Source organism: Mixophyes fleayi, chromosome 5 (assembly GCF_038048845.1).
Source record: "Mixophyes fleayi isolate aMixFle1 chromosome 5, aMixFle1.hap1, whole genome shotgun sequence".
NCBI lineage: Eukaryota > Metazoa > Chordata > Amphibia > Anura > Limnodynastidae > Mixophyes > Mixophyes fleayi.
The window spans coordinates 42,349,217-42,374,342 of record NC_134406.1 but is presented as its reverse complement, the minus strand read 5'-3'; the positions used below and the strand labels follow the sequence as shown (position 1 = coordinate 42,374,342).

At 37.3% G+C, this 25,126-nt stretch overlaps 1 protein-coding gene across 9 annotated transcripts in view; it reads right to left on the bottom strand.

Annotated features, from left to right (window-relative positions):
* Positions 1-25,126, bottom strand: part of DIP2C (disco interacting protein 2 homolog C) — a 382,732-nt gene that overhangs the window by 160,429 nt on the left and 197,177 nt on the right. For 5 of the 9 annotated variants that reach the window (XM_075212090.1, XM_075212092.1, XM_075212091.1 and 2 more), the window contains 5 exons: positions 15,032-15,142; positions 13,833-13,958; positions 11,515-11,724; positions 9,622-9,651; positions 9,047-9,184 (listed from right to left, as the gene is read on the bottom strand). In XM_075212090.1, coding sequence (XP_075068191.1) covers positions 9,047-9,184; positions 9,622-9,651; positions 11,515-11,724; positions 13,833-13,958; positions 15,032-15,142 — 615 coding nt within the window. The remainder of the gene's footprint in view (positions 1-9,046; positions 9,185-9,621; positions 9,652-11,514; positions 11,725-13,832; positions 13,959-15,031; positions 15,143-25,126) is intronic. The other 4 variants (XM_075212095.1, XM_075212096.1, XM_075212098.1 and 1 more) reach the window with 1 other exon arrangement.

The window sequence follows — 25,126 nt, the reverse complement described above, 5'->3', positions numbered from 1 at the left end:
GAATATAAAAGACTGAACATACTTATTTTAAGACCTTGAATGTATATCTTCCAACATTTTACATACAAAAATAAATAATCTGTAAAAAGATCAGGTGTGCCATAGATTCAGTGCCACTTTCCCAAATCTAGACTCTAAAAGCTGTAAAATTGAGTATAAACAAATTAATTCAATTTATTGTTATTGAGTCAATTGTCCCAAATAGTAAAGACCTACATTCCTATTGGTTTTACACAAGATTAAAAAAAGAACCAGAAAATAATAAAAAAAACAGATCAGAAACAAATGCTTCTCTATTTGAAGAAAAAAATGCATTTATACATTTTTCAAGTACAACTTCTCTTAACATGCGCTCTAATAGTAACTTTTTTTTTTATTTTGAGTGTGTGTGCACGAATCCCAAGGCCTTGAAACCTCTGACACTATACTCAGCAATGGATCGCAGCATACAAGATGTTTGTCCATCCCTAGGTCCATATCAGGTTTGCTGATCTGCTTACAGGCACCAATAAGCATAGTAAATGTACAAAAGTCCAGGCATGTTGACAGCAGCGATGAAGAATAATACAGGCTATACACAAATTGTTTATTAACCAACAAGTAAGGTACATCCTGGCCTTGACTAGCAGTACAAATACATGTATCTCCTTTTTCATGTAATGTCCCCAAAGTTAATCCATATGAAGTAAAGCAGGACATCCTAGAGGTGTATGAATGGTTATAGTATCTGACCTCAGTGACTCTAGAGGTAGCTCCACCACCGGAGCACTCCTGTGATCTTTGCTATATTCTGAATATGATGATCCTGGCTTGGGTGCAGTACTACCGTACCAGCTTATACACTAGCTTCAAGTGACGCAGCATGAGCCACCATTAATGACAGCAAGACTGTTCATAGTCCATGGATATGAACAGTATCTCCGTAAGCCAGGGAAGCTCTATTCTATCTTGTGGACAACTCCTGAATCAGATCCAAGACATACAGCATGCATGGATGTGTTCTAAAAGGAATATAGGATAATTGGTGATTTGTCTATATAACCACCTGTTTTGTGAGAAGGTCCTGTCTCACATGCCGCTCTTTTTATCTCCTTCTATTTAATGAGGAAGAGAGTGTGTGCACAGAAGATTATATGTATCGGGCAGGGCATACTATTGTCACTTCTTCCCTGCACCTTAACATAGGAAAATATGTTACAATCTTAAATGACAGTTTATACTGGGATAATCTGTACTAGAGGGGTGAGAAAATTAATCTCATAGTACAAGCGTTTCTTCAGTGCTTTATAAATTAACGCATCCATAAAGCAGGCTTCAGAGTGATCGTCAGTTCTTCTACTCAAGCAGCTCTGCCGCCGATCAGTCTTCACTACACAAGCCACTTTCACAGACAAATCACCTCTCCCAAACAAACAGCAGGGATAAATCAAAAAGCATCAAGTAGGAACAATTTGGAAGTACTGACCCGAGTCATATTAACCTCCCATCATACATCAATCTCTAAATACTCCATTAACGTCTCACTAGACAAGATATGCTGAAAGCCCATGCTGGGGTTTTATTTTAATGCTAAACAAATTCAACAAGGAAAGGAAGACATGAAAGAGGGAATATTTCTTTACGCCAAAAGAAAATTGCTTATATAGTTAGTATTTTTTTGGGATGTAGGAGAGATTGGAAGGCGATTAAAATAAGAACACAAATGCACACAGAAAAGATAACTAAACAAAGAACACAGAAATTATTGCAGATATTTATAACATGCAAGTTTGCATCCAGGAAGAACATCTAGAGTGCACAATCAAACAAGTTGGATGTAGAATATTTGTTTCATGTAGAGGTGCGTTAGACACAGCCGTCCTGTACTAATTTGATGGTTGGATGACCCCGCTTCTTCCACTATCCAACTCTGCCCTGAGGGGTAAATTTATCAAACTGCGGGTTTGAAAATGTGGGGATGTTGCCTATAGCAACCAATCAGATTGTAGTTATTTATTTAGTACATTCTACAGAACAACAGCTAGTATCTGATTGGTTGCTATAGGCAACATCTCCACTTTTCCAAACCCGCAGCTTGATAAAATTTCCCCTCAGTCTGTTCCTTCCAGCATGAAATATTCATCCAGTTCTCTATTTGGCTGATAAATTCTGCCTGTTTTGCCAAAGGAATCCTGCCAATCATCTTTATTCCATGCGACATTCCACAATCATTTTGGTCCTGCCTAAACTTTTTCCTTATTTTAATCCAACCAGACCACAGAGCAGAATGAATTGACACAGTAGCTGCCCCAGCTCTATCTACAGACTACATATTTGTCAAACCATGGAGCAAAAATCTACAAATACATTGCAGAATAACTTTCTACAGAATGGTGAAGCAAAAGAGGGACATGAAGAGAGCATCACCAGAGCTTCACACCATGACACTGCCGTTGTCCGATGCAGACTGATCTTCCCACAAGCACACCTACGGACAGGTCTCACTCATTTCCTGCTGCTGTCAGCTTTACTATAATCCGATTGGCTGCAGGTCATTCTATTCCTGTCCAATTAAAAGCGGAGGCTACCTCTGGCAATCAGACGTTAAATATTGTACTTAATAATGTGCTCAAAGACACTTTTAACACAGGCTACTTTTGCAAGCCATTTTTTTTTCAAGCATATCACAGCGATCAAAATCATTACACCAAAGTGTAAACCTACATATTAACCAAAACTAGACCCGTAATAACTCACATGAATATATATATAACACGCACAAAACCAAATATGTTCTAATATTTTGAACGTATGTCTAGAAATATCAGTTCACATATGCAATCAGGATCCGTTATGAATCAATCAATGTATCAGTCAATAAATTGCCTTTGTTCAAAAAAATAGCAATATAACGTCTCTTCCTTTCATAGTAGAAGACAACTCATACAGTTCATATTCTTCTCAGAGAGTCTCTCCAGCTCAATGACATGAAAAGACAAGAAAGAAAAAAAACACAATATGGTATAGTAATTGTATAGCATAAGTACTGAATAAGGAGCCCAACACCCTATAACAATAGACATGCACTTAGTGTCTTTGGACATTCCTTAATAATGTTCACCCAATCCGTGAAACATTTCACCAGCTGTTCCTATGACGGCGGGGCACTTACTCCGTATGTGTGGGGTTAAGCGCTACAACACAAAGCAGGCTCCCCAGCTGTTCTTAATTGGGTTGTTTCCTACAGTATTTCACTTGTCCGTATATTCCATATAAACAAAGAAATGACAGATCTAGTGCATTAAACTTTAAAACAGCACTGATTTATTCTCCATACAATTTAAAACCAAATAGATGTCATACACAACATTCCTCTCTATTAAGCAGCTTATGTACAACTACTGGATTAATGGTGAAGTGGTCGGTATTTAGATGTTACAATCCCGGGCAAATACTTCTGATCCACTCACTAAAACTCCGGGTGGAGGACAGGCTGCTTGATCCGTTCTTGTACCTCAAACACATTTCAACCCGTACTTCTCGGGTCTTTATCAAGGTGTGTCTGATTTGCCCATCTGCCTCGATTATATATGGCAGTTGACCAATGAGGGAACGGATTGTATCGTCATAACAAAATGACATATGCAAAAACATAATAAATTATAATAAAAAAACAATAAAATTTATATTCTACATTCGAATAATACATACAGGTACCATTCAAATGTCATATTGCTTTTTTCTAATTATTACTAATTATACAAACCTAAACATGGAATGTCTGCCAGATAATATGTAAAAGACGAAGGAGGGGCTAGCAATAAACATTCATTATAATTACTTAAAATTTAAATTGAAATAAGTGTGTTTGAGTCTAAATCATTTGTCCACTCAGTCAATTTCGAACGATCATTTACTATATAAGAAAACTGCCCCTTGTTGTGCTAATATCTTTATGGGTGGATGGGAAGACATATATATATATATATATATATATATATAGAAGGATGAGAGATGGTGGGCAACCCTGGTGTCTTGGTATAGATACATTGACAACATCATTTTTGTATAGAAGGGTGAGAGACAATCGTTGGATAAGTTTTGTGAATATCTTAATGAAAATCTCAATAACATCAAACTAACCTATGATGTGAGGAACGTGTCAACTTTTTGGATATGAATATATATATATATATATATATATATATATATATATATATATATATGCATACACATAAAAACGTATTCGATACCAACCGCTAGTAACTCCTACATTGATGTCAAGAGTCCCCATCATAGGCATTGGATTGAAAACATGCCAGTTTATGCGGGTGAAACGAAATTGTAGAGAGGAATTCATTTATGGGGAGCAAGTTGCTAATATGAAAGACCAATTTTTTAAAAAAAGGATACTCCAAAGATATAGTGGAAAGGGCATATAATAAACTTAGAGAAATTGAAAGGGTGTCACTATTGAAACCAAAGAGATAGATAATAACAATCCTAATCAAAATTCAAAATGTGATTTAGCATTCATCACTCAATACAATGTAAGCCCTCATGGGCAGGGTCTTCTCTACCTATTGTCCACGTCTATCTCCTGTCTGACTCCCTCGTACATCCTATCACGTCTTTTGCTGCACTCTGTGTGAATCCCCAGAGCATTACTAACACATCTGTGCTACTTATGTGTATTACCTCATCTATTGTTAGTTGCTTCTGTATCCGGCGCTACGGAATGTGTGGTGCCTTATAAATAAATAATCACCATAAAAGAAATGAGAATTTGATGGCTAAGCATTTGAAAGTACCAATGACTGATCCTATTCTTAAAACCCTATTGCCCTAAAAAAAAAAAAATTATAGCGTATAAGAGAGAAGATAGTTTGCAGTGTTTTACCTAGGAAAGAGAAATTAAGCCACATTAAAACATTAGGTTTTCATAGGTGTGGCCCTTGCCTACCTTGTAGAACTTTAAAAAGTACCACCTCAAAAATTATAGATCAACTATGAATGATTCAAAGTATGTAATTAAAGATTTTATTACATGTCAAACATAGAATGTTATTTATTTTGTGCAATGTACATGTGATCAGCAATATATTGGAAAAACTAGATGGGCCTTAAAATTAGACTGGCGGAACATCTACGGAATATCAAAAGTGGTAACTTCAAGCACTCACTATCAGTGCATGTCAAAGACAAACATAAGTGTAACGTTGATTCTATTATTTTTGGTATCAAAACAGTAAAGAATAATTGGAGATGCAATGGTTTAGACAAGAGGTTGGCAATGGCCGAAATGGAGAGTATCTATAATTTGAAATCCGTGCACCTAGATGGGCTGAATACAGATTTCGAGCTTAAGTTGAGGAGTCTCAGTATCTGTATGAGGGTAGAGATCATCTTTTTTGAATAAAAATTAGATTTGCCCTATGGCGAAAGATCAAATCCCTAAGATGAGGAATGTAATGAGAAATAAGAGTCTTAGATAACTGTCTCTTCTATGAAGATACTACAATAATTACTTTTTACTTCTGCCCGGAATATTCACTTAAATGGGTTATTAATGACCAATCATATAATGAGATAAGCAGCTCCACATAACAGCTGGTAGTGAGGGAGTGGTTGACAAGCATATTACATTGTCTAAACATACTCCTAAGGAGACATGAAAAAAAAAAAGGGTTCATTATCAGTATTTTTCCTACCGGTTTATGAGCAGTTGTTTTCTTACCTGTTTGTTTTCTTATATAGTGAACAATTGTTCGGTATCGAATAAGAGAATTATTTAGAATCAAACACACTTATAATTACTTAAAATTCAAATTGAAATCGGGATAAGGAATGTTTATTGCTCGCCCCTCCTTCGTCTCTTACATATTATATGGCAGACATTCTGTTTTCCGGCTTGTATGATTAGGAATAATTAGAAAAAAAGCAATATGACATTTGAATGGTACCTGTATGTGTTAATCAAATAGATATTAATTTTAATGTTTTTATTATAATTTATTATGTTTTTGCATATGTGTCATTTTGTTATGACGCCACAATCCGTTCCGATTGGTCAACTGCCAAATATAATCGAGGCAGATGGGCAAATCAGACAAACCTTGATAAAGAACCGAGAAGTACGGGTTGAAACGCGCCGGTCTACCCGGAGTTTAAGGGAGTGGATCAGAAGTATTTGCCCGGTATTGTATCATCTAAATACCGACCACTTCACCTTAATCCGGTAGTTTTACATAAGCTGCTTAATAGAGAGGATTGTTGTGTATGACATCTATTTGGTTTTAAATTGTATGGATAATAAATCAGTGCTGTTTTAAAGTTTAATGCACTAGATCTGTCATTTCTTTGCTTATATGGAAAATACGGACAAGTGAAATACCGTAGGAAACAAACCCAATTAAGAACAGCTGGGGAGCCTGCTTTGTGTTGTAGCGCTTAACCCCACACAGACGGAGTAAGTGCCCCGCCGTCATAGGAACAGCTGGTGAAATGTTTCACGGATTGGGTGAACATTATTAAGGAATGTCCAAAGACACTAAAGTGCATGTCTATTGTTATAGGGTGTTGGGCTCCTTATTCAGTACTTATGCTATACAATTACTATACCATATTGTGTTTTTTTTCTTTCTTGTCTTTTCATGTCATTGAGCTGGAGAGACTCTCTGAGAAGAATATGAACTGTATGAGTTGTCTTCTAATATAAAAAGAAAGAGACGTTATATTGCTAGTTTTTTTGAACAAAGGCAATTTATTGGCCAATACATTGATTGACCAAAAAACATCACTTGATCTCGGGTGCTGAAAATATTTACATGTGCTGGATTAAACTAAATAATAAAAAAGGCAAACAATGCAGCTGTTCAGCAGAGGTAGTGTTAATCCTCTATTACACATAGAAAAAAAAAAATGAACTTCACAGATGATACCTATATCAAGCAGGATACTGCTTGAGAAAGTCTGCATAAGGCAGACGAAACGCGTTGCATTTGTGTGTTGTTACATTTCAACCAATCGTTCATGATTGTGCATAAGGATTCCAACAGTGGCGCTGTCTCTTATCCGGAGTTGTTGTCTAGTAACAGCCTAAGAGAGCAACATTTCGCAGTTACTAATTACCTGTCCAGACAGTGTATCTGGTGCGCACCATAGAGGAAGCGGAGTTTGGTTTCTATCAGGAAGCTGGTAACACGCTAGAGGAGTATGTGAATGGAAGAGCCATACCCAGCTCCTGCTTTCGGGTAAGTGTTTGTCAACGGACTAATATCTATCCATTGTGTGCATTTGTGGTTGGGTTTCTGGGAGTGTGTGGACAATGCACTCCATTCACGCTCGATCCTCCCGCTGATGCTTGGAAAGAAAGTCTACACTGTCGCGTTATATATACACTACCACCCGTTAAGGATTTTTTTCATACTGGAATAACAGAGATGCCACTCTAATTGACAATTTTTTTAAATTAATTATTCGCTATCCCAAATACCTTGGTTGGTTGATAATGGGACACAGTCTTATGTTTATTGGTTATATTAGATGTTTTATGTTTTAATAAAATTATTTATCTGTAAAGGTGTGATACAGTGGATTACTATGATATAGGTATCATCTGCGCAGTTTAATTTTTTGTTTTGATACCTTGATTGATTCATAAAGGATCCTGATTGCGTATGTGAACTGATATTTATGGACATATGTGCAGAATATTAGAACATATTTGATTTTGCGCCTGTGAGATATATTCATGTATGAAATTACTGAATGGTAAAATAAGCAATAAGTGGCACTTTTTAATATAATGCAAATAGGAGCGCTGAGGGGAGGTCATACACACATACATATATATATATATATACATACATACACATATATCTATACATATACACAAACATAAGTCATGTGTAATATATATATATATATATATATATATATATATATATATATATATATATATATATATATATATATATATATATATATATACACACACATACACACACACACACATATATACACGCATATACACACATACCTAAATATACATACATACCTATACATTTATATTTACACATATATAGATTTCTTTATACCCGTAATTTAATTACCTAACAACTTTTATAACATGAGAATTGTTGCGGATTATTTATTTGCATTGCTTCTGTCTTCTCTGCCACTAAACACACATTTACCATGTCAGTGAGTCAGGATTAAGGAATTAGCGTATGAAGGAAGGAGATCCCATGGTGCTGAGTGCATTGCACTCCCTCCTCCTCCGATCTGCACCCTCTCTTACTCATCCTGCGGATTGTGATCACACGCAGCGGAAACAGCTGCTCCAATCATGATCTCCTTTATTATTAGATCGGCCACACCTCTAACTTAGTCAATAGCAGTAAGAGCGGGGACATAAATAGAAAAGCTTGCCAGGCTGCCTGTTGCCCATCAATAACCTAAGCATATAACCCTACATTTACCAACTTAGTCTTCCATGTAAGCACAGTTTATCATTGTGTCTTTATCTATTAGTAGCAATTTACCATGTTGCCCTATGTTTATAAAACCTACAGAGTTTAATGTCATCACCAAATAGTTTCACAGTTTCTTTGGTTGTTCTGCCAACAGATCAAACATGTCGTGTTTTGGATGCATCTGATCAGCTGTAAAATGCCTCTAGAAATAATTTTCAGAATTTGGCAGCTATGAATTAAGTTTGCGTAAAAAGTGCGAGATAACCAGGACTTCATCTGTAAATGCATAGAAGATAAGTTATATGAATGGTTTCACAATAAATCAACAGACTATTGTGTTAACTCAGCACAAAAACTTGTTACAGTCCTTGTTTCAGTAAAGAGGTGACTTCTAATATTCAGGTTATCCATTATAATACGAAACCTGTTGTTTTTTGTGTTTTTTTAAATACTTGAAAAATAAGTAAAAATTGTGCTGCTTGTAGTGTTGGAGGGGTGGAGAATTATTTAACAAAAAAAATGTGTAAAACGTTAGAAGGTGATAAAAGGGGAGGGAGAAGGAAGGGGTTGGGGAAACTTGATGTACTCACCATTTCTAGGTGTACTTTGCCAAAGGCAAGAAGCGCCCTTAGCACTCGCCTGATTCTGTCCATTGGTCGTTAAGCAAAAGCCACCACCACTTGTGTCACATGACTTATTTTGAAAGTGATCCTTGATGGAATGCACCACTGTCAGTAAAGGTAAAACAACAACACCGAGATATGAGGATCACCTTGCAGCTAGGTCGTGCAGGAGTTAATGTGCAATATACGTTTATAATGCGAGAGTTCTGACCTCTCCCAATATAAACATCTTTTGCAAAGAAATGTACGGGTATGTAATTGTCTAATATGTGTTAAAGCCCAGCAATTATGAAAATCCTTAAGGCACAGACACGTCTGCGTACATTAACAACCCCTTCTAGAAGTATGGGAGCAGTTATCTAGCTCAATCTATGTTCATGCACATTGGCCTAATGACTTTCAATGCTTGTGGATTTTACATGACGCCATCGGGAAAAGCCAAACTAAGGCAATGGGGGGAAGGGGGGGGGGTCAGCATGACAAGGAGGAAGCTTGAGTAGCTAGAGAGCAATACAAGATGCAAAAACATCAGCTATACATACTGTGGCACTGACCATCTGTCCTTCTATTTCCTTCAGGGAAGAAAAGCAAGTGTAAACCAAGTTGCCAAACGCTCAGTTAACTTTTTTTGATAATGGGATACAAGACATGTGTCCAAACATGACATTCTGAAAACATTTGTTTTTTTTAAAGCCTCCTCGTCACCTATTCACATTTTGTGAGCTGAAGCAATATTCACGACAAGGCAGCCAATCCATTCACAAAGAACTATTACCTAATTCTACTATTGAGCCTCATGCCTCTCACAGATATATCACTGGCTTCTTGTGAACGGACACTGCCTTCTTATGTATATTGGTTCAGTCCAGAAAATGGACAACAACTCTCTGTGTAGGCGACGGATGAAGTTCCAGAGGCTCGGTGAGTAATATAATCAGTGCAGTGAAGTTTCTATTTTTATGCCAACATGCCAAAGGTAGAAGTGATGAACCCAATAATCTGCTGGCATTCATCACCCATTGCATACCATTCAGCCTATGCCCCAAGTGAAATATTTATGAAATCTTCTATTATACCATAATTACATAAACCACTTAAAATATACTCCTGCAGAGGCCACTTCTCACACCATTGTGCTTTAGAATCAAATAGAACAGTACAAATAAAAAGAAACTGAAAACACTTTTTAAAATCCCAAAATAAAATAAAAAAAATGAACAAAAAGTCTGGCTCAAGATTGACAATAAAATTAAATGTCAGATGAACTATGATGCTTTTCTTGTAAAGTGTACCTGATGACTGTGTACAGTAGTGGTCAATAATTGAGGTGTATTTAATTGTGCTGTGTGGTGTGGATGGGGTAGCACAATTTCACTGTAAATGCAATCAATTCACTAGGAACTAGTGACATCATCGAGATGAGCAGCAGTGATGTCATTTCATCCTATTAAAGTGATAAGTCTGAAATTGGGACAGTCTACAAAATGACTATTCACTGTGTGCAGGTAACAGATACATTTAAAGCTTTAAATAACAGTGACATTGCTATAAAATCATCACTAAGACATAGAGATTACTTAATTTGCATTCATTCATATTTATGGATTTGCGCTTGAACTTGTTTTTAATTCCTGGGATGCAAATCCACATTTTCCAGATTACAAAGAAGGGGTCAATACCACTTATATAACAAATGTATAAAAGTGTTCTAGAATGGAATGTAAATGCTATTGCATCAAAAATTTAATTAAGTGTCCAGTTTTGGATGCACAGTGCCTGATAACCTTTTTTCAAAATACAGTTGAAATGCTGGAATTAGAGGAATAGAAAAAAACTGTGTGAAACAACCCTAACCATTGTTGTTAAAGAGTCAGTCCATTTATGTGTATGTAAGAGGCCTCTTCTAGATGTATCTATGATGCATTACATTTTTATGGAGAAACCACTGGAGGACAGGATCATGGTCTACTTTCAATAACACAGTTCAACATTTATACATATAATTCCAAATCCCATTATTTTGCACAATGTCATGCTACTACTTAGAACACTGTAAGCAAATAAATTCAGTTCCCCCTTCCTGTCATTCCAGTGGACAGGAATTACTCTATAGACGGCCAGTTTACTCAAAATATGCCCATCCATCGTTCACCAAATAGCAACTGATGTTACATCAGATGCTTTATAATTCTCTTATATGTTTTAATAATGAAACTAAGATAAAACAAACAAACTGACAAAGTTCCATTATTTTAAAATGTCTTTACTCTCAACTTATGCATGGAAAAGCCACTACATCAACAGGGCAATATTTAAAATGGCACAAGTATCTTTTCATTCTTCTCAAGTGTATTAGTAGATCCCGTTTAATTTTATACATCTTGTATGAAGAGAAGTAAAAATGACCAAAAGTAAGCAACATGAAGAGTACCAACCTATGTGCGTCTGGGCCATGACATCTGCTAATCTATGCGCTGCACTGCTGCCCCCACTCTGGGTCGAAGAGGAAGAAGTGGTTGATGTGGTTGATCCATGGATTGCTTGGCTGATCCAGTGCTCCATGTTTATACTTCCCTGGCTTGAGGTGGGAGTTCCCTGTGAGTCCCCTTGTACTGAGCCTTCGTCCTCTGACCCTGAAGAGGTATCTACCAAAGACACAAGAATGATTACAGCACCTAACTGCATAAATATATACATATATATATATATATATACATATATATATATATATATATATATATATACATATATATATATATACATACACACATATACACACACATATACACACACACAGTCTATATATACACACACTCACATATAGACACACATACATATATACCATCTATATATATATATATATCTATCTATCTATCTCATATTATGCAGATCAGTAATACACACCATCTATGTGTACAATGAAAGGACTGTTGGGCATATATATTATATTATATTACTATTTCTCTAAGAATATCTGCATAGGGACTTACAAACAGAATGCAACAGGACGACCTGGGAGATATGGCTTGTTTGATGATATTTTATAATGTTAGGACTTCCCAGTCCCTCTTTTAAGCCTGTTTAGAAACAAAGGTGAGATTAAGCAGCTCGTACATGTTTGGGAAGGAAGTTCGAGTTCTGGAAGCCGGTAGCTAAGTGGTTAGCACTGCTGCCTCACAGCACTGGGTTCGATTCACGACCATGGCCTTATGTGTGTGGAGTTTGTATGTTCTCCCCTTATTTGCGTGGGTTTCCTCCAGGTGTTCCGGTTTCCTCCCACACTCCAAAAACATACTGGTAGGTTAATTGGCTGCTATCAAAATTGACCTTAGTCTCTTTCTGTCTGTGTGTGTGTGTGTGTATGTTAGGGAATTTAGATTGTAAGCTCCAATGGGCCAGGGACTGATGTGAGTGAGTTCTCTGTACAGCACTGCGGAATTAGTGGCGCTATATAAATAAATGGTGATGATGATGATGGGAAAAAGGTGGAAGCTAATATGTGAAAGACATAATTTATGTTGGATACCCGCTATGTCCAGGAATTTCATTTGTTGTTAGGACTCAGTAACATGGCCATGTTTTGCTACAAAGGACAGGAGAATGTCCCATGTGCTAGAGTGAAGCAAGGTGGGACATGGTAAGGACCAAAAACCATTTGATAAAGTTGTTACTAAAGCCCCACTTCTCAAAGAAGAATAATACATAGTTCCACAAAATGTAATCAAAGATATTCTAAAGGTGCAACATGAGCCAGTGAGGCTGTACCCTCCTCTGACATGCCTCTTGTACAAGACTGACCAGGCACCGGATGTTATCACATGCCTGTCTATACGCATCATCTTGCCTAAGTGAGTATCCAATACAGTTACCAGAATTTTGGCTAAAAGTGTCATCTCTATATTTGGTTGAAAGACAAGACTGACATTATTAACATTAAATGGGTCCATGTGAGAAGCGAGGCTATCCAAAAGCTTTTTGTAGTAAGTGGCTGAAAAGCCATCAGGCTCGTGGCTCTCTGACACCTTGAGACATCTGATATTGTCTTGTACAACTTGACAATAATTTTCAACATTTGCTTGTCGTGTAGAAGATAGAGAAAGGGGACAGGTTTTGTATGTGTACACCACAAGCAACGTTGAAAATCTCTGACTATCACTTCAGGATTGCTGGAAACAGTGCCGGAAGAAGGGAGGAAATCGACAAAGAGAGAATATTGAGCAGGGGGAGGGAGGATCTAAAATGTTACTTTTTAAAAGAGCCGTAGTGAAAAGTCAACGTCATAAACATTCATATGGTCCAAATCTGAAAATGTAACTTTTGGGGGTTTGTGATATTTTAATTAATATACTGTAATATATGTAAGAGAGTTTATTATAGTTTATTTATTAGTTTATTATTAACATATGTAATAGAGTTTATTGCTTCGAGCAGCACACTATGGCACAGATGGTTTACTGTAATTAACCTAAATATAACATATTAATGGCAGATTCTACACTTAATCCCTAGCCATGATGCTCATTAAAACAAACTACTCCATCTATATGCTAGTGGGATTCTGCATGTCAGCACTTTTTTAAACTGAATCACTGTGCTTCATTCTTGGTTCAACTGTGACTCTTATTGTTATGGAATTGCACATATCATAAAGCAATAAAGTAATGTCTTCAAACAATAATTCAAAAGCTGTAGTTTTCAAAACATAATATCACAAAAAAAAAAAAAATCAAGGTTCATGTAGGTGTTTGCTCACCTGGGGGTGTGTAAGCATCCATTGAGGTTTGCACAACAAGCGAGCGACGTTTTGATGGCATGGGTACAGCCATTTTCCTTTCTTTATGTTTAGCAAGGGCTGCCTGGACTGCTTCTGTATGTACATCTGAAATAACAGCATGGATAATATAAAAAAAAAGTTTGACGCTGAGATAATCTAACCAATTGCAACAGTGAATGCTGGTAAGAGACAGTACAATGATATCTTACATTAAATATACAAAATACCCTTACTGAACAAAACAATATGAAACAGACACACCGCTATTTGTTATTACTGTTATATTCAATTTTGTACCTTAGCTACTTTATTTTTAAATTAAAATTCACAAGAGAGACACTTTCAGTATACACCTAATTTGAACCATTTCATTGTAAAACAGATGCATGGCTCTACATATAGGATTTGCATTGTAAATTCTGAGCAATATTTTCCAGTCTCTATTCATTGAGATATTTGACTAATGTGTTTCTGGCATGTCCACAAAGACTGTATCAGATCAAAGACACAACTGTCAAGATAACAAAAACTATTATATAATATTATTTCACATCCCAGTCAGACATCTATAGAGCCTATAGCCCTATGGTGCTCAACGGTCATTGCTGATCCCAGTGAATGGACCACGTGTCCATGCTGCAGAGCCTGCCTACTCCAATACCCCGGGCAGTGGGCAGCATAGGAGTCTACACATGCTCCACTGCCCTGCACAACTTGGATCACTTGTTCCTGCAGACTCTCTTAGTACATACTGCAGCTAATCCACATCTCTTACATCACTCCATCATGCACCTACTCAATTTACTTTCTTTCTCTCTTACACTGGTTTACTTTCACCACTAGTATGTGGCATCCATTATCCCACGGCAGGGTCTACAACTGTAATACGTATATCAGTGGCTCCAGCCTCTCTAACAACATGACATCTGCCGATACACCCGTTTCATAAAAATTAGTGATATCTTTCAAATGACTATGGATAGGTATTGCACTCATCACTGCATATATCTTTTTTTAGTCCTTTTAAAAATTTTGCTAGCACAACAACTTTCTTGTGACTTGTCCGACCTTGAATTGTAATGCACAAATACATTCCAAAATGCTGGCTGAGAATTACTGACGTATATATTTATGTATGTAGTAGTATCTATGGGTTTCCCTGATTTGAAGAAATTTACCAGATCGATAACGTTCATCTCGTGAGCCTGAAGAGCGCCGGCGATGATATCTAGAGGAAGAGGAAGGGGTGACAGGCGTTCTACGATCTGGTGGCAATACTTGATCAACCCCTGCAGGAAGAAAAAGACTTAATTAAGTACAAGCATGGTGGCTTAGTGGTTAGCACTTCTGCCTCACAGCACTGGGGTTATGAGTTTTATTCTCAACCATGGCCTTATCTGTGTGGAGTTTGTATGTTCTCCCTGTGTTTGCGTGTGTTTCCTCCGGGTGCTCTGGTTTCCTCCCATACTCCAAAAACATAATAGTAGGTTAATTGGCTGCTATTAAATTGACCCTTGTCTGTATGTGTATATTAGGGAATTTAGACTAAGCTCCAATTGGGCAGGGACTGATGCGAGCGAGTTCTCTGTACACCGCTGCGGAATTATAGGCGCTATATAAATAGCTGATGATGATGATATGCAGCTAATTCATATAATTTCTATTCACCAAATGTATTTCTTAGCACATCTTACCAAAAGAGAAAAACAGCAATTTAAGGGGGCAGGAAACCTAAAATATAAAACTTGATTTTTTTTTTTACAATTATTATTAACCTTTATTTATAAGACACCAACATATTACATGGCACTGTACAGAGAATGTTTTAATACCTCACAAAAGTCCCTAGCACAGTGCAGATACAACCCAAGTTTTGTACCACACAAACATACACACTGGGGTCAATTTTATCCAGAATATTAACAGCAGAGAGACACTCAGAGGCTAAAGTGACAACTTATAGAAAACAATAAAGAAGTTTCTAAAGCGAGACTTGGAAATAGTCACCCCCCAGCTTAGTGTCCTGACACTTAATCATGTGCAAGCCCAAAGGTTTACATGTGCAGTGATGTCACTCTGAAAGAACATGTGATAGTGCTTTTGTTGGACACCAAAGCACCTCAATAAGTATCAAAACAAACAAGTCTTCCATCCAAAACTGATGATCTCCATGTTCATTTATACATGTATAAAGAAAAAAGTGAAAGTAGAGGGTATTTATAGACATTGTATATATTGTTCTGATCGACTGTCATGATTATAGCCTAAACAGGATAATTATAAAACTAGAACGCCAATGTTTGCCAAAATGTCCTTTTCTTGTCACTTGTCCTGTTGTTGAAAAGCCCACCAGGGGGTGCTGTGTTTGACAGTTTAATGTCTAGTCAGTTTGTTGATATGTTTGAGCCCCAGTTTTTAGATAAAGGAGAAATCTATAAGCTGGGTTTATTATTTCTATGAATAAAAAAAGTTTAGTAGGAATAAATTGTTGTAGATTCATGGCTTTGGAGTTCAGCATATATTCTGTATGGAAATATAGGTGATTACAGGAAAACTTCCAAAAATAAGTGTGTGGAAATAACCCTTTATATGTTTGTAACCTGTGAAAGTAAGAAAATATAATTTCACAATTAAATACACCTTCCCCTGAAGAAACCTATGAGGATCATGTACATTTCCTATGAATAAACATAATTAAATCATATTTCATATGCATATGTGAATAAAATTATAATAGGCTTAGCGGAATTAATACCAAAATAGTGTCATGTTCCAGAATGGTTCTAATATGTACCCTGTTCCAGGTATATAAATCAGATGTAAAATTGAATAGCATAACAGCATATCTCTTTAAGTGAAGTCATAGAAAGGGGTGGGGGCAGTTGGGCATGGATGGAGCAGGTTTTTTTAAAAAGCAATGAAATATTCAGTTTTGGGGATCAGTCTGTTTCTGTGAATTTGACCAAACCTTCTAACCTTCCCCCAGAAGGCATTATGCAAGTGTAATTTAAGAAACAGTTCTGCATTTATGTGTGTATGTCGATTTTTTTTTTATAACAATTTTTATTTAATAAGCATAGTAATTTTTGTCATAATAAATCCCATTTAATAATGTTCTGTATTTGTGCTCTTAAAGAACGAATGTGTTAGACTTAGTTTTTATAACACTACATCACTACATTTATGCCAGGAATTGTTTGATTGTTCCAACTCTGCTTAAATTAATTTGCAATTGTACTTTGGGATACATCAGAGAGTACCTGAAGACTTCCTAAGAGTGTCAGGTCTTTAACTAGATTTCAGTGGTGGCAGCATTTTATGATCAATAGTGAGTGTAATATAGACTTTTTGGATTATAATATTATTTAGGCAGGCCTGATAGTTTTGTTTTGATTAACCCTCATGTATGACCAGGTGGGTCATATTAGGAATTGCATGTCACCCCTTAGATCAGGGATTGGCAGCCTCAGTTTATATTGTGCCACAAAGTTGTGCCTCCAGCTTACATTATGCCTCATAATTACTGTCTGGAGACTCGGCACGCACATCCGCACATCATTCGTTCCACAAGGGAATCTTGGAGTTGCTTCACTAAAACAGCCGAAGATGACCAAAACGGAGCTGCTGCGTTTTCGGCTATCTTTGGCTGCTTTAGTAAGACAGCTGCAGAGTGCCAGAGAGAAGTGGTCCACGTGCAAAGTCTGCCGGGTGTTGCCCACCCCTGCCTTAGATAGTAAGCTCTAATGAGCATGACCTTCCTTCCTCTTGTTAACTCCCCCCGTCCCCTCTTCCCCACTTGTTCCTACCCTTGTCTTCCTTGTAATTGCCTGTTGTAATATGACTTTATCAGTTACCCTTCTTGCATCACTACTTGTATTTGTTACCCATACTTTTCAGTTCTACATGTGCTATGTTTTTTTATGTGAACTATGTCCATCTTGTTTGTACTACCGCCATGTACAGCGCTGAACAACTTTGTGGTGCCCTATAAACAATAATAATTATACAATTGTTTAAGAACTTACATGGAGAAAGTCTGTGTGATTCTTGCTAGAAAACATTCGCTTAAAATATTTTAAGACATGGTTTTCCCCTCCTTTTTGTTTCTCTCTCTTTTATTTTTCACAAGGTGTGTGAAGGTGGCAGCTTCTGCATATACGCACCAATCAAAGTATGTACTTCATAGTTGCCTACTCTCCCGGAATGATCGGAAGACTCTCTAATTTTTGAGAGTTCTCCCAGACTCCCAGGACAGCAGGGCAACCTCCCGCATCCTGCCCACTTCGTTAGTGAAGTGGGTGGGAGCGGGGATAATCGTGTCATCCTGGCCCCACCCCCTGCTGTAAGAGGTCGAAATTAGTACAGTTTGACATATGGGCGGGGCCAGGGTGACAATTCGCGTGGCCACGACCCCAGCAGCAGCTTTGGAGATCTCCTGGAGGGGAGATGATGTATTTGCAGCACAATGTGAGGGTAGATGAAGGTAGTTTTACGGTAGTATTGAGTTGGTCATGGCTTTGGCAGATTGAACTGGAAAAATTAGCCCCATTTTTAAACGCTGAGTTATGTGATTATAGAATCTGCCAAATGCAGAAAAGAGTGTGGGAAGCCTTCTTGCTATATTCTAATAAATTAGTTTTAATTTACAGTTACAATATAGTTTATGTTATACAGAGGGAAATAATAAAAAATATTAATTTTGTTTGATAATAATTTACAAAAAACTGGCCCACTATTGAACCATGGTTGGGCTCCAAAACAGTCATACACAATCCTTACCCACTGTTTTGTGGTAAGCTCTGCCGATAAAGGCTTTCTCTTTATCATTAAATCTGGTTTTGTTATTTTTATAAAAATGCCATAAAAGGGCCACATAACAGTACAGAGATCTGTGCTACCTAGACAAAGGCTTATTAACATTTTGAATGGTGTGTGCCTACTGGTGTGATATACTACCTTTTATAATATATATATATTTATATATATATATATATAATATATATTTATACTATACCTGTATATTTTTTTTCTGAGGATAATCTTTGAAGGTGACAGGCATTTACACCTGTTCGCACATTTGCCCAACTGAGTAGTATAAATGCTCTTAGGTACCACCTAGCACCACATACCCAGCTGGGGGAGGGGGGTACACTGTGTGTCATTGTTGATGTAACACTGCTCGAGTGACCCTCTTGATGTCCTTACATGTGTACCATTGTTAATGATCAGGGCACCCCTGCATCATAGAAAGCAACAAGCAGTGTAGAGACTCCACTTAAACTCAAAATGTCCTGTAAGGCACACAGAGAGCCCTGATTTAACACAGTGGGGGTAAGTACAGGGTGGGCAAGGATGAAGTGGACAGAAAAGTGCCATCTGTCAGATAGAAGGAAAAGGGCAGACATGGAAATAGTGGGGACTGAGAAAAGGGGCGAAACAAGGAGAGAAGATGTTGGGTGTGTTTCATGGTGTTGTGCGAGTATGTGGCTGTTATTATGGTTGGGGGTTTTGGATACAGAGTGAAAGATTGCAATTGACCGTTCCAAGCAACCCTCATCCTATGGCTGTAATCCCCAACAATCTATTACTAATACTAATATTTGACATAGATTCTCCTTACAGTCAGCACCCGTAGGGATCCATTACTTTCAACTGCAGTACAAGAAATAGGCAAGTACCAATGGTGAAATGGGAGCAGTATAGGGGGAATCTGCCCTGCATACTATGGGCATGAGAGATGTACTGTGTTCTGCGGGATTGAAATCTGTTCTGTAAATTGCATGTATCACAACTGTACTGTGAACATGCAATATGTATACTATACACTCTAAACATGGTATATGTACTGTACAAAGCAAAAACAAAGGAAAAAATTTGCTCCTGGAGGTTAGAGGGCTGAACATATGGTCCTTGAAACATTTCAGGTTGCCCATCAAGCAGTACCTCAATTACACATTGTTTTAAAGTTTTCTTTTACACTTGATGTGGCTGTTGCTTAATCACTGCATATAGAGATGTCCTGTGAACCCCTTTCTTATCAAAAAGTGCAAACTATTCAGAAATATGATAGTTTGCCGATATGAATGTAGCTCCCCCTCAACTTTCATGCCAGACTAAAACACCGTTGGTAAAAATGACCCTGTCCTTAATTTTGAATCCAGCTTTCTTCACAACCCCCCCCCACACGTTTATATTCCCACGTTTTCAAAATTCCACTCGGCTTTTTAAAAGGGTCACGGCAATCTTTGTCACTCATCTAGTTTTCATTTAAATCCTACCTGTATGCCAGAATGGAATCATGATGATTGCTACTAAGGGTAAAGGGGGGCTGCACTCCTGTGCCTGTCGCCATCCTTGTCTCTCTTACACGCTTATTCAAGCACCCACCCAAGAATGAATGGTTGTCTTTAGCCTTTACCATGGGAATTTGTCAAGATTAAAACCATACAACATTTTTCTTTCATGTCTTTTACTGTAGAGTGCAACTATTTTCTTATATTTAAAAATGGATTTCAGTTTATACCTCACCCTGTCACAATTTTGCCCCCCGTTGAAATTTTGTGTTACACCCACAAATGCTTCCCACCCTAGGCTGTTGCATAGTCAGCCTATTTGATGATCAGTACCTGGGATTAAGGATTTATTAATCTTTTTGGGACCAAAGTCCAGTAAAGATGCTTTAGGATTTCCGTGCACTCCAGGGACTTAAGCCTACCTTCTCAGGAGATTGGGAGGTCCCAATATTCAGGAGTGCCTCTGACATTACAGGAGACTAGGTAACCATGTGTAAAATAAATATTGTGTCTGGAAGACTAACAAAATAGCCACTACCATTTTGCACGGAGAACAATAATAGTAGATATGTAATTGTGTATTTTACACTAGCAATTAAACGGTAATCAGTCAGATGAAGGTTCTGCTATCTACAATACATCCTTTAACATTTTTTTTGGGCTATAGAAAAATATAATCTCTACTGTCTGTAGTACAAGAAAAAGCCACCACTCATAAACGGGGACAGGTGTTGCTGTAAATTAATTACATTTATTTTTTCCTGTAGTGTTTACTTTAAATAATTGACCTCTCATAATGTCTTGTATATAGATAGAATAGATTAAATGAATAGAACTAATTAATGTATTACAACGATATGGCCGCAGCTCTCCAGCACCGTATCACCCAACGGTCTCCATTTAGGTGGGACATAGCAATTTCGGGGCTCTAGCATGGTGCATAGATTGTAAAAGCTTCCATGCTATAGTTGTACAACAAAAGGTTAAATGCTCTCAATTCAAAGTACTGATATGCCATTAGAGAACAATACTGGGAAACTGGTGGACGCTCTTAGACTTGTCATATACTGTTAAAAAAAAAGGTTTAAAATGTTGAGTTTGCTTTATTACTATGTATTATACATATTATTAAAAAAAATAATAATTCTAAGCCAGATTTCAGCTCGCAGCTCAGGGAGCTGCGAGCTGAAAGCTGGCGTTAAAGGTACCATAACGGTAATTACGTGCACTATTACCGTAATTACGGTAATAGTGCGCAAGCCGCGTTACTTTTGCAAGTAACGCAGACAATTGAACATGCCCCCAGGGGTTCAAAACTTTAAACTAACTGTACACATTAAAAAGTGTAGTTACATTATAACAAAGTGTTGGATTGCACAACAGACCATCTGGATTATTCAGGTAACAGTGTCAGAAACTGGACAGAGTTTGCATAATGTAATATGTTTAAGGCTGCAAATTCCAGCTGTCTGGAATCTAACAGAATCATTAACCCAATTTATATCCTGGTGTGAGATTTGGAACCTGCTTAATGTAGTAACTGATTGTTAAGGGACATATTTATTGGACTGTATTAGTGCGCGTGTCTTCAAGTGCCAAAGTCTTGGGGTGTGTAGTGTGTATCATACATATGTATCCACTTATATTTTAAAGGAAAAAACTTTATCAAAATAACAAGTCTGAATACATTAATACATGTTAATGTAATGATATAATATAAAGTATAAATAAATAAATATTTTGTTTTGACTAGATTTTATCTCAAGTATGGTGCTGATCCCTATGCAATATTTTCTAGACCTGTCACTGCTTCCAGTGATACCCATGGAGATGTTTGCGTTAACCAAAAAATACATAATTAATAACACTCTAATCAAAACTAGTCTATTAGTAATTTTGTACATCCCGTTCTAAATATATGTTTATGATTGTTAGCCGTTAATGTACATACAGTACCAGCAATCTACATGGCTATTTACAATAGGTGTAGTAGAACAGACATGCAAGGCTGTGGCCTTTAGTATTAGATATGCACAGAAAGGTTGAAAATAAAAACACAGTATTAATAAGTACCTCCCAACTGTCCCAATTTAGGTGAGACAGTCGCAATTTTAAGACTCTGTCACTCCCGCTGATACTTTTGTCCTGATACTTTTGAAAGTTGGGAGGTATGACCCATTTACTGTAGTTCAGCACAGTGGAGCAGCCCCCTTAGCTGTATATCCTGATTTGTAGTGCTGCAAAGCTGGGAGGTATTTTAATATATCAGAAATAGTATTAATATGTCATGTTAAGAAAGCTAAACGTGCGTAAACTGTTGTGTGCACAAAATATGTCACAAAGTAGACAGACCTCTAAATGATCCAAACATGACACCTGAGCACTTATACGGCTAATAACGTTTGGTAGCATTTCCAAAAATAGTGCACAGTAAAGAGACATGAACAATTCTTATATTAACCCATTTATTTAGCTCTTACTTGTCAGTATTTACATAACACAAAAAGTCTTGGGGCTGACAAGGGGCTTAAGATTAATAAACAAATGTTCATAGGTAAATCACAAAAATATATGGTGTAATAATTTATAAATAGATTGGAGGGAAAGAAATGTAATTAGTATATAATATCATAAGGTGATTAATCCAGGAATATAGAAGATGCTATTTTTATGGTCAGGAAGATTTTTTGTGTGTGAGGCTAATTTGGAACTGTTGCAGGGAAGATTGTTTTGCTTTCCTGTGAACCAATTTAATTGGAATTAATGAATATTGAACTAGATGTGAAGCCCCAAAGAGCTCATAGTACATCCTTAATGACATCATACCTTTACCTTGTCTCTAGGCCTCATCAACAAACTATTGTATTCCGAGACCCTAATAACACATAACCAAGTCTGATAGGGGAGCTTTGGGACGACACCTAAATGAATGTAGACAACATAAAATTCTCCCCAAAAAATAGTATTAAGTATTAATCTCCTAATAATAAAAAATTAGACTACTACAAATAATAAATATACAATAAAGTAAAAAATTACTTTATGCCTCTCTACTATTTGTAATTCCAGTAGATTGTCACTAACCAACTACAATCCAGGATTTCGATGTACCGGGTAGTTACCTATGCCTAGATCACTACAAAAAAAAAAGCAGCATTATGGCATCATGGTTCTCCAGGCTAGGGTGTTTAAGCTGTACCTGTTGTCTCTATACAGTGGAGGCAGCCATTTTGTAGACTGGATAACATTACTGAGTCATGAGGTACTGTCTCAAGCCACTGCCATGTCACATTCCTATAAATGGATAGGCTGCATCATGATTAATATCGTTATGGTTAATAAAATGTCTGTCTCCACCATGAGTAAATAACAGGTTCACATTAACAAAAGGGCCAACAGCAGAAAGAGTGCAATTCACATTAAAAACTACATTACAACCTAATGGCTAAATATTATTCCCTACCACTTTCCTCTCCCTGAACTAGCAAAACTTTTAAATTCACCAATTTAAAAAGGGCTGTGGGAAGGACTGAGCAAGAAGATCAACCAGACGCTGCAGTAATGGAGATTGCGGCCTATGATTGGATAGCTTGCTGGCGCCATCCCTCTGCTGCGTCACACAGACCTGGCTTTCATCCATGGCTAAGAGATGAACTATGGAGCCCAAAGAAAACTTGCAACAGCCCTCGGGCACCAGGGAGGAGGAAGAGCAGGTGAGTAAAAGGTGATGTTAGTTTCTCAAGATTATGAGTCACATGGGCAAATAAAATTACATTTCTAAAATTACCATCTGACCCCATTATAATAACCAAGCAAACCATTAATATCCACATATCAAACAATTGCACTCCATGAAACAACATTTTCATTAATTTTACATTAAATTAGAAAGATCATCATCTGAAACAATCAAAATCCTATCCAACTCGGGGGTCCCGCCACTGGTCTCAATTACCCCTATCCCATTCCCTACTCAAGCACTTGATGTTTACTTTCATCATCATCATGATCATATATTTATATAGCGCCAACATATTTCGTAGCGCTTTACAATTGGGGACAAACATAGTAAACTAATAAAAAAAACTGGGTAAAAACAGATAAAGAGGTGAGAAGGCCCTGCTCGCAAGCTTACAATCTATGGGACAATGAGAGTTTCACACATGAGGCTAAGTCTACATTTTGCATTGCATTTTGCCAGGCTGCAAAGGTAAAAGTGACTCATAGGCTAAATGATCCTGTCACACAACAATGTTGGTCAGGGGGTAGTTGTCTTGTGTGAAATTGTGTAACTGGTGGTAATCAGGTAATGTAGTGAGGTTAAGAGGGTGGCTGAGGAATATTATAAGCTTGTCTGAAGAGGTGGGTTTTCAGAGAACGCTTGAAAGTTTGTAGACCAGAGGAGAGTCTTATTGTGCGAGGGAGAGAATTCCATAGAGTGGGCGCAGCCCGAAAAAAGTCCTGTAACCAGGAACGGGAGGATGTAATGAGGGTGGATGAGAGACGCAGATCTTGTACAGAATGAAGTTGCCGAGTTGGGAGATATTTTGAGACAAGAGAGGAGATGTATGTTGGTGCAGCTTTGTTGATGGCCTCGTAGGTTAGTAAAAGTATTTTATATTGGATTCGGTAGAAAACTGGCAGCCAGTGTAGAGACATACAGAGATTCAACAGAGGAAATGATTCAACTTTCCTGTATTACACTAGTTATGTTTGCCTGGTGATGGTTTTCTCATTTAGCTTGTCTACCTTGTACAGCGACTATTATTCTGGTCTGTGGTAACGGTGTTTTGCATTGGAATTCAAAAATATAAATAAACTTCTTTAAAAAAAAAAATCCTATTCCACTAGAACAGATTACCACATCAGCCTATGTGCAATGTTAGACAAACAAGAACCCTGTACCATGTGATGGACCAAACATACCAATGTCTACTATTTAGTCTGACACGTGTGACACTGAACTGGCTAACTATGTAG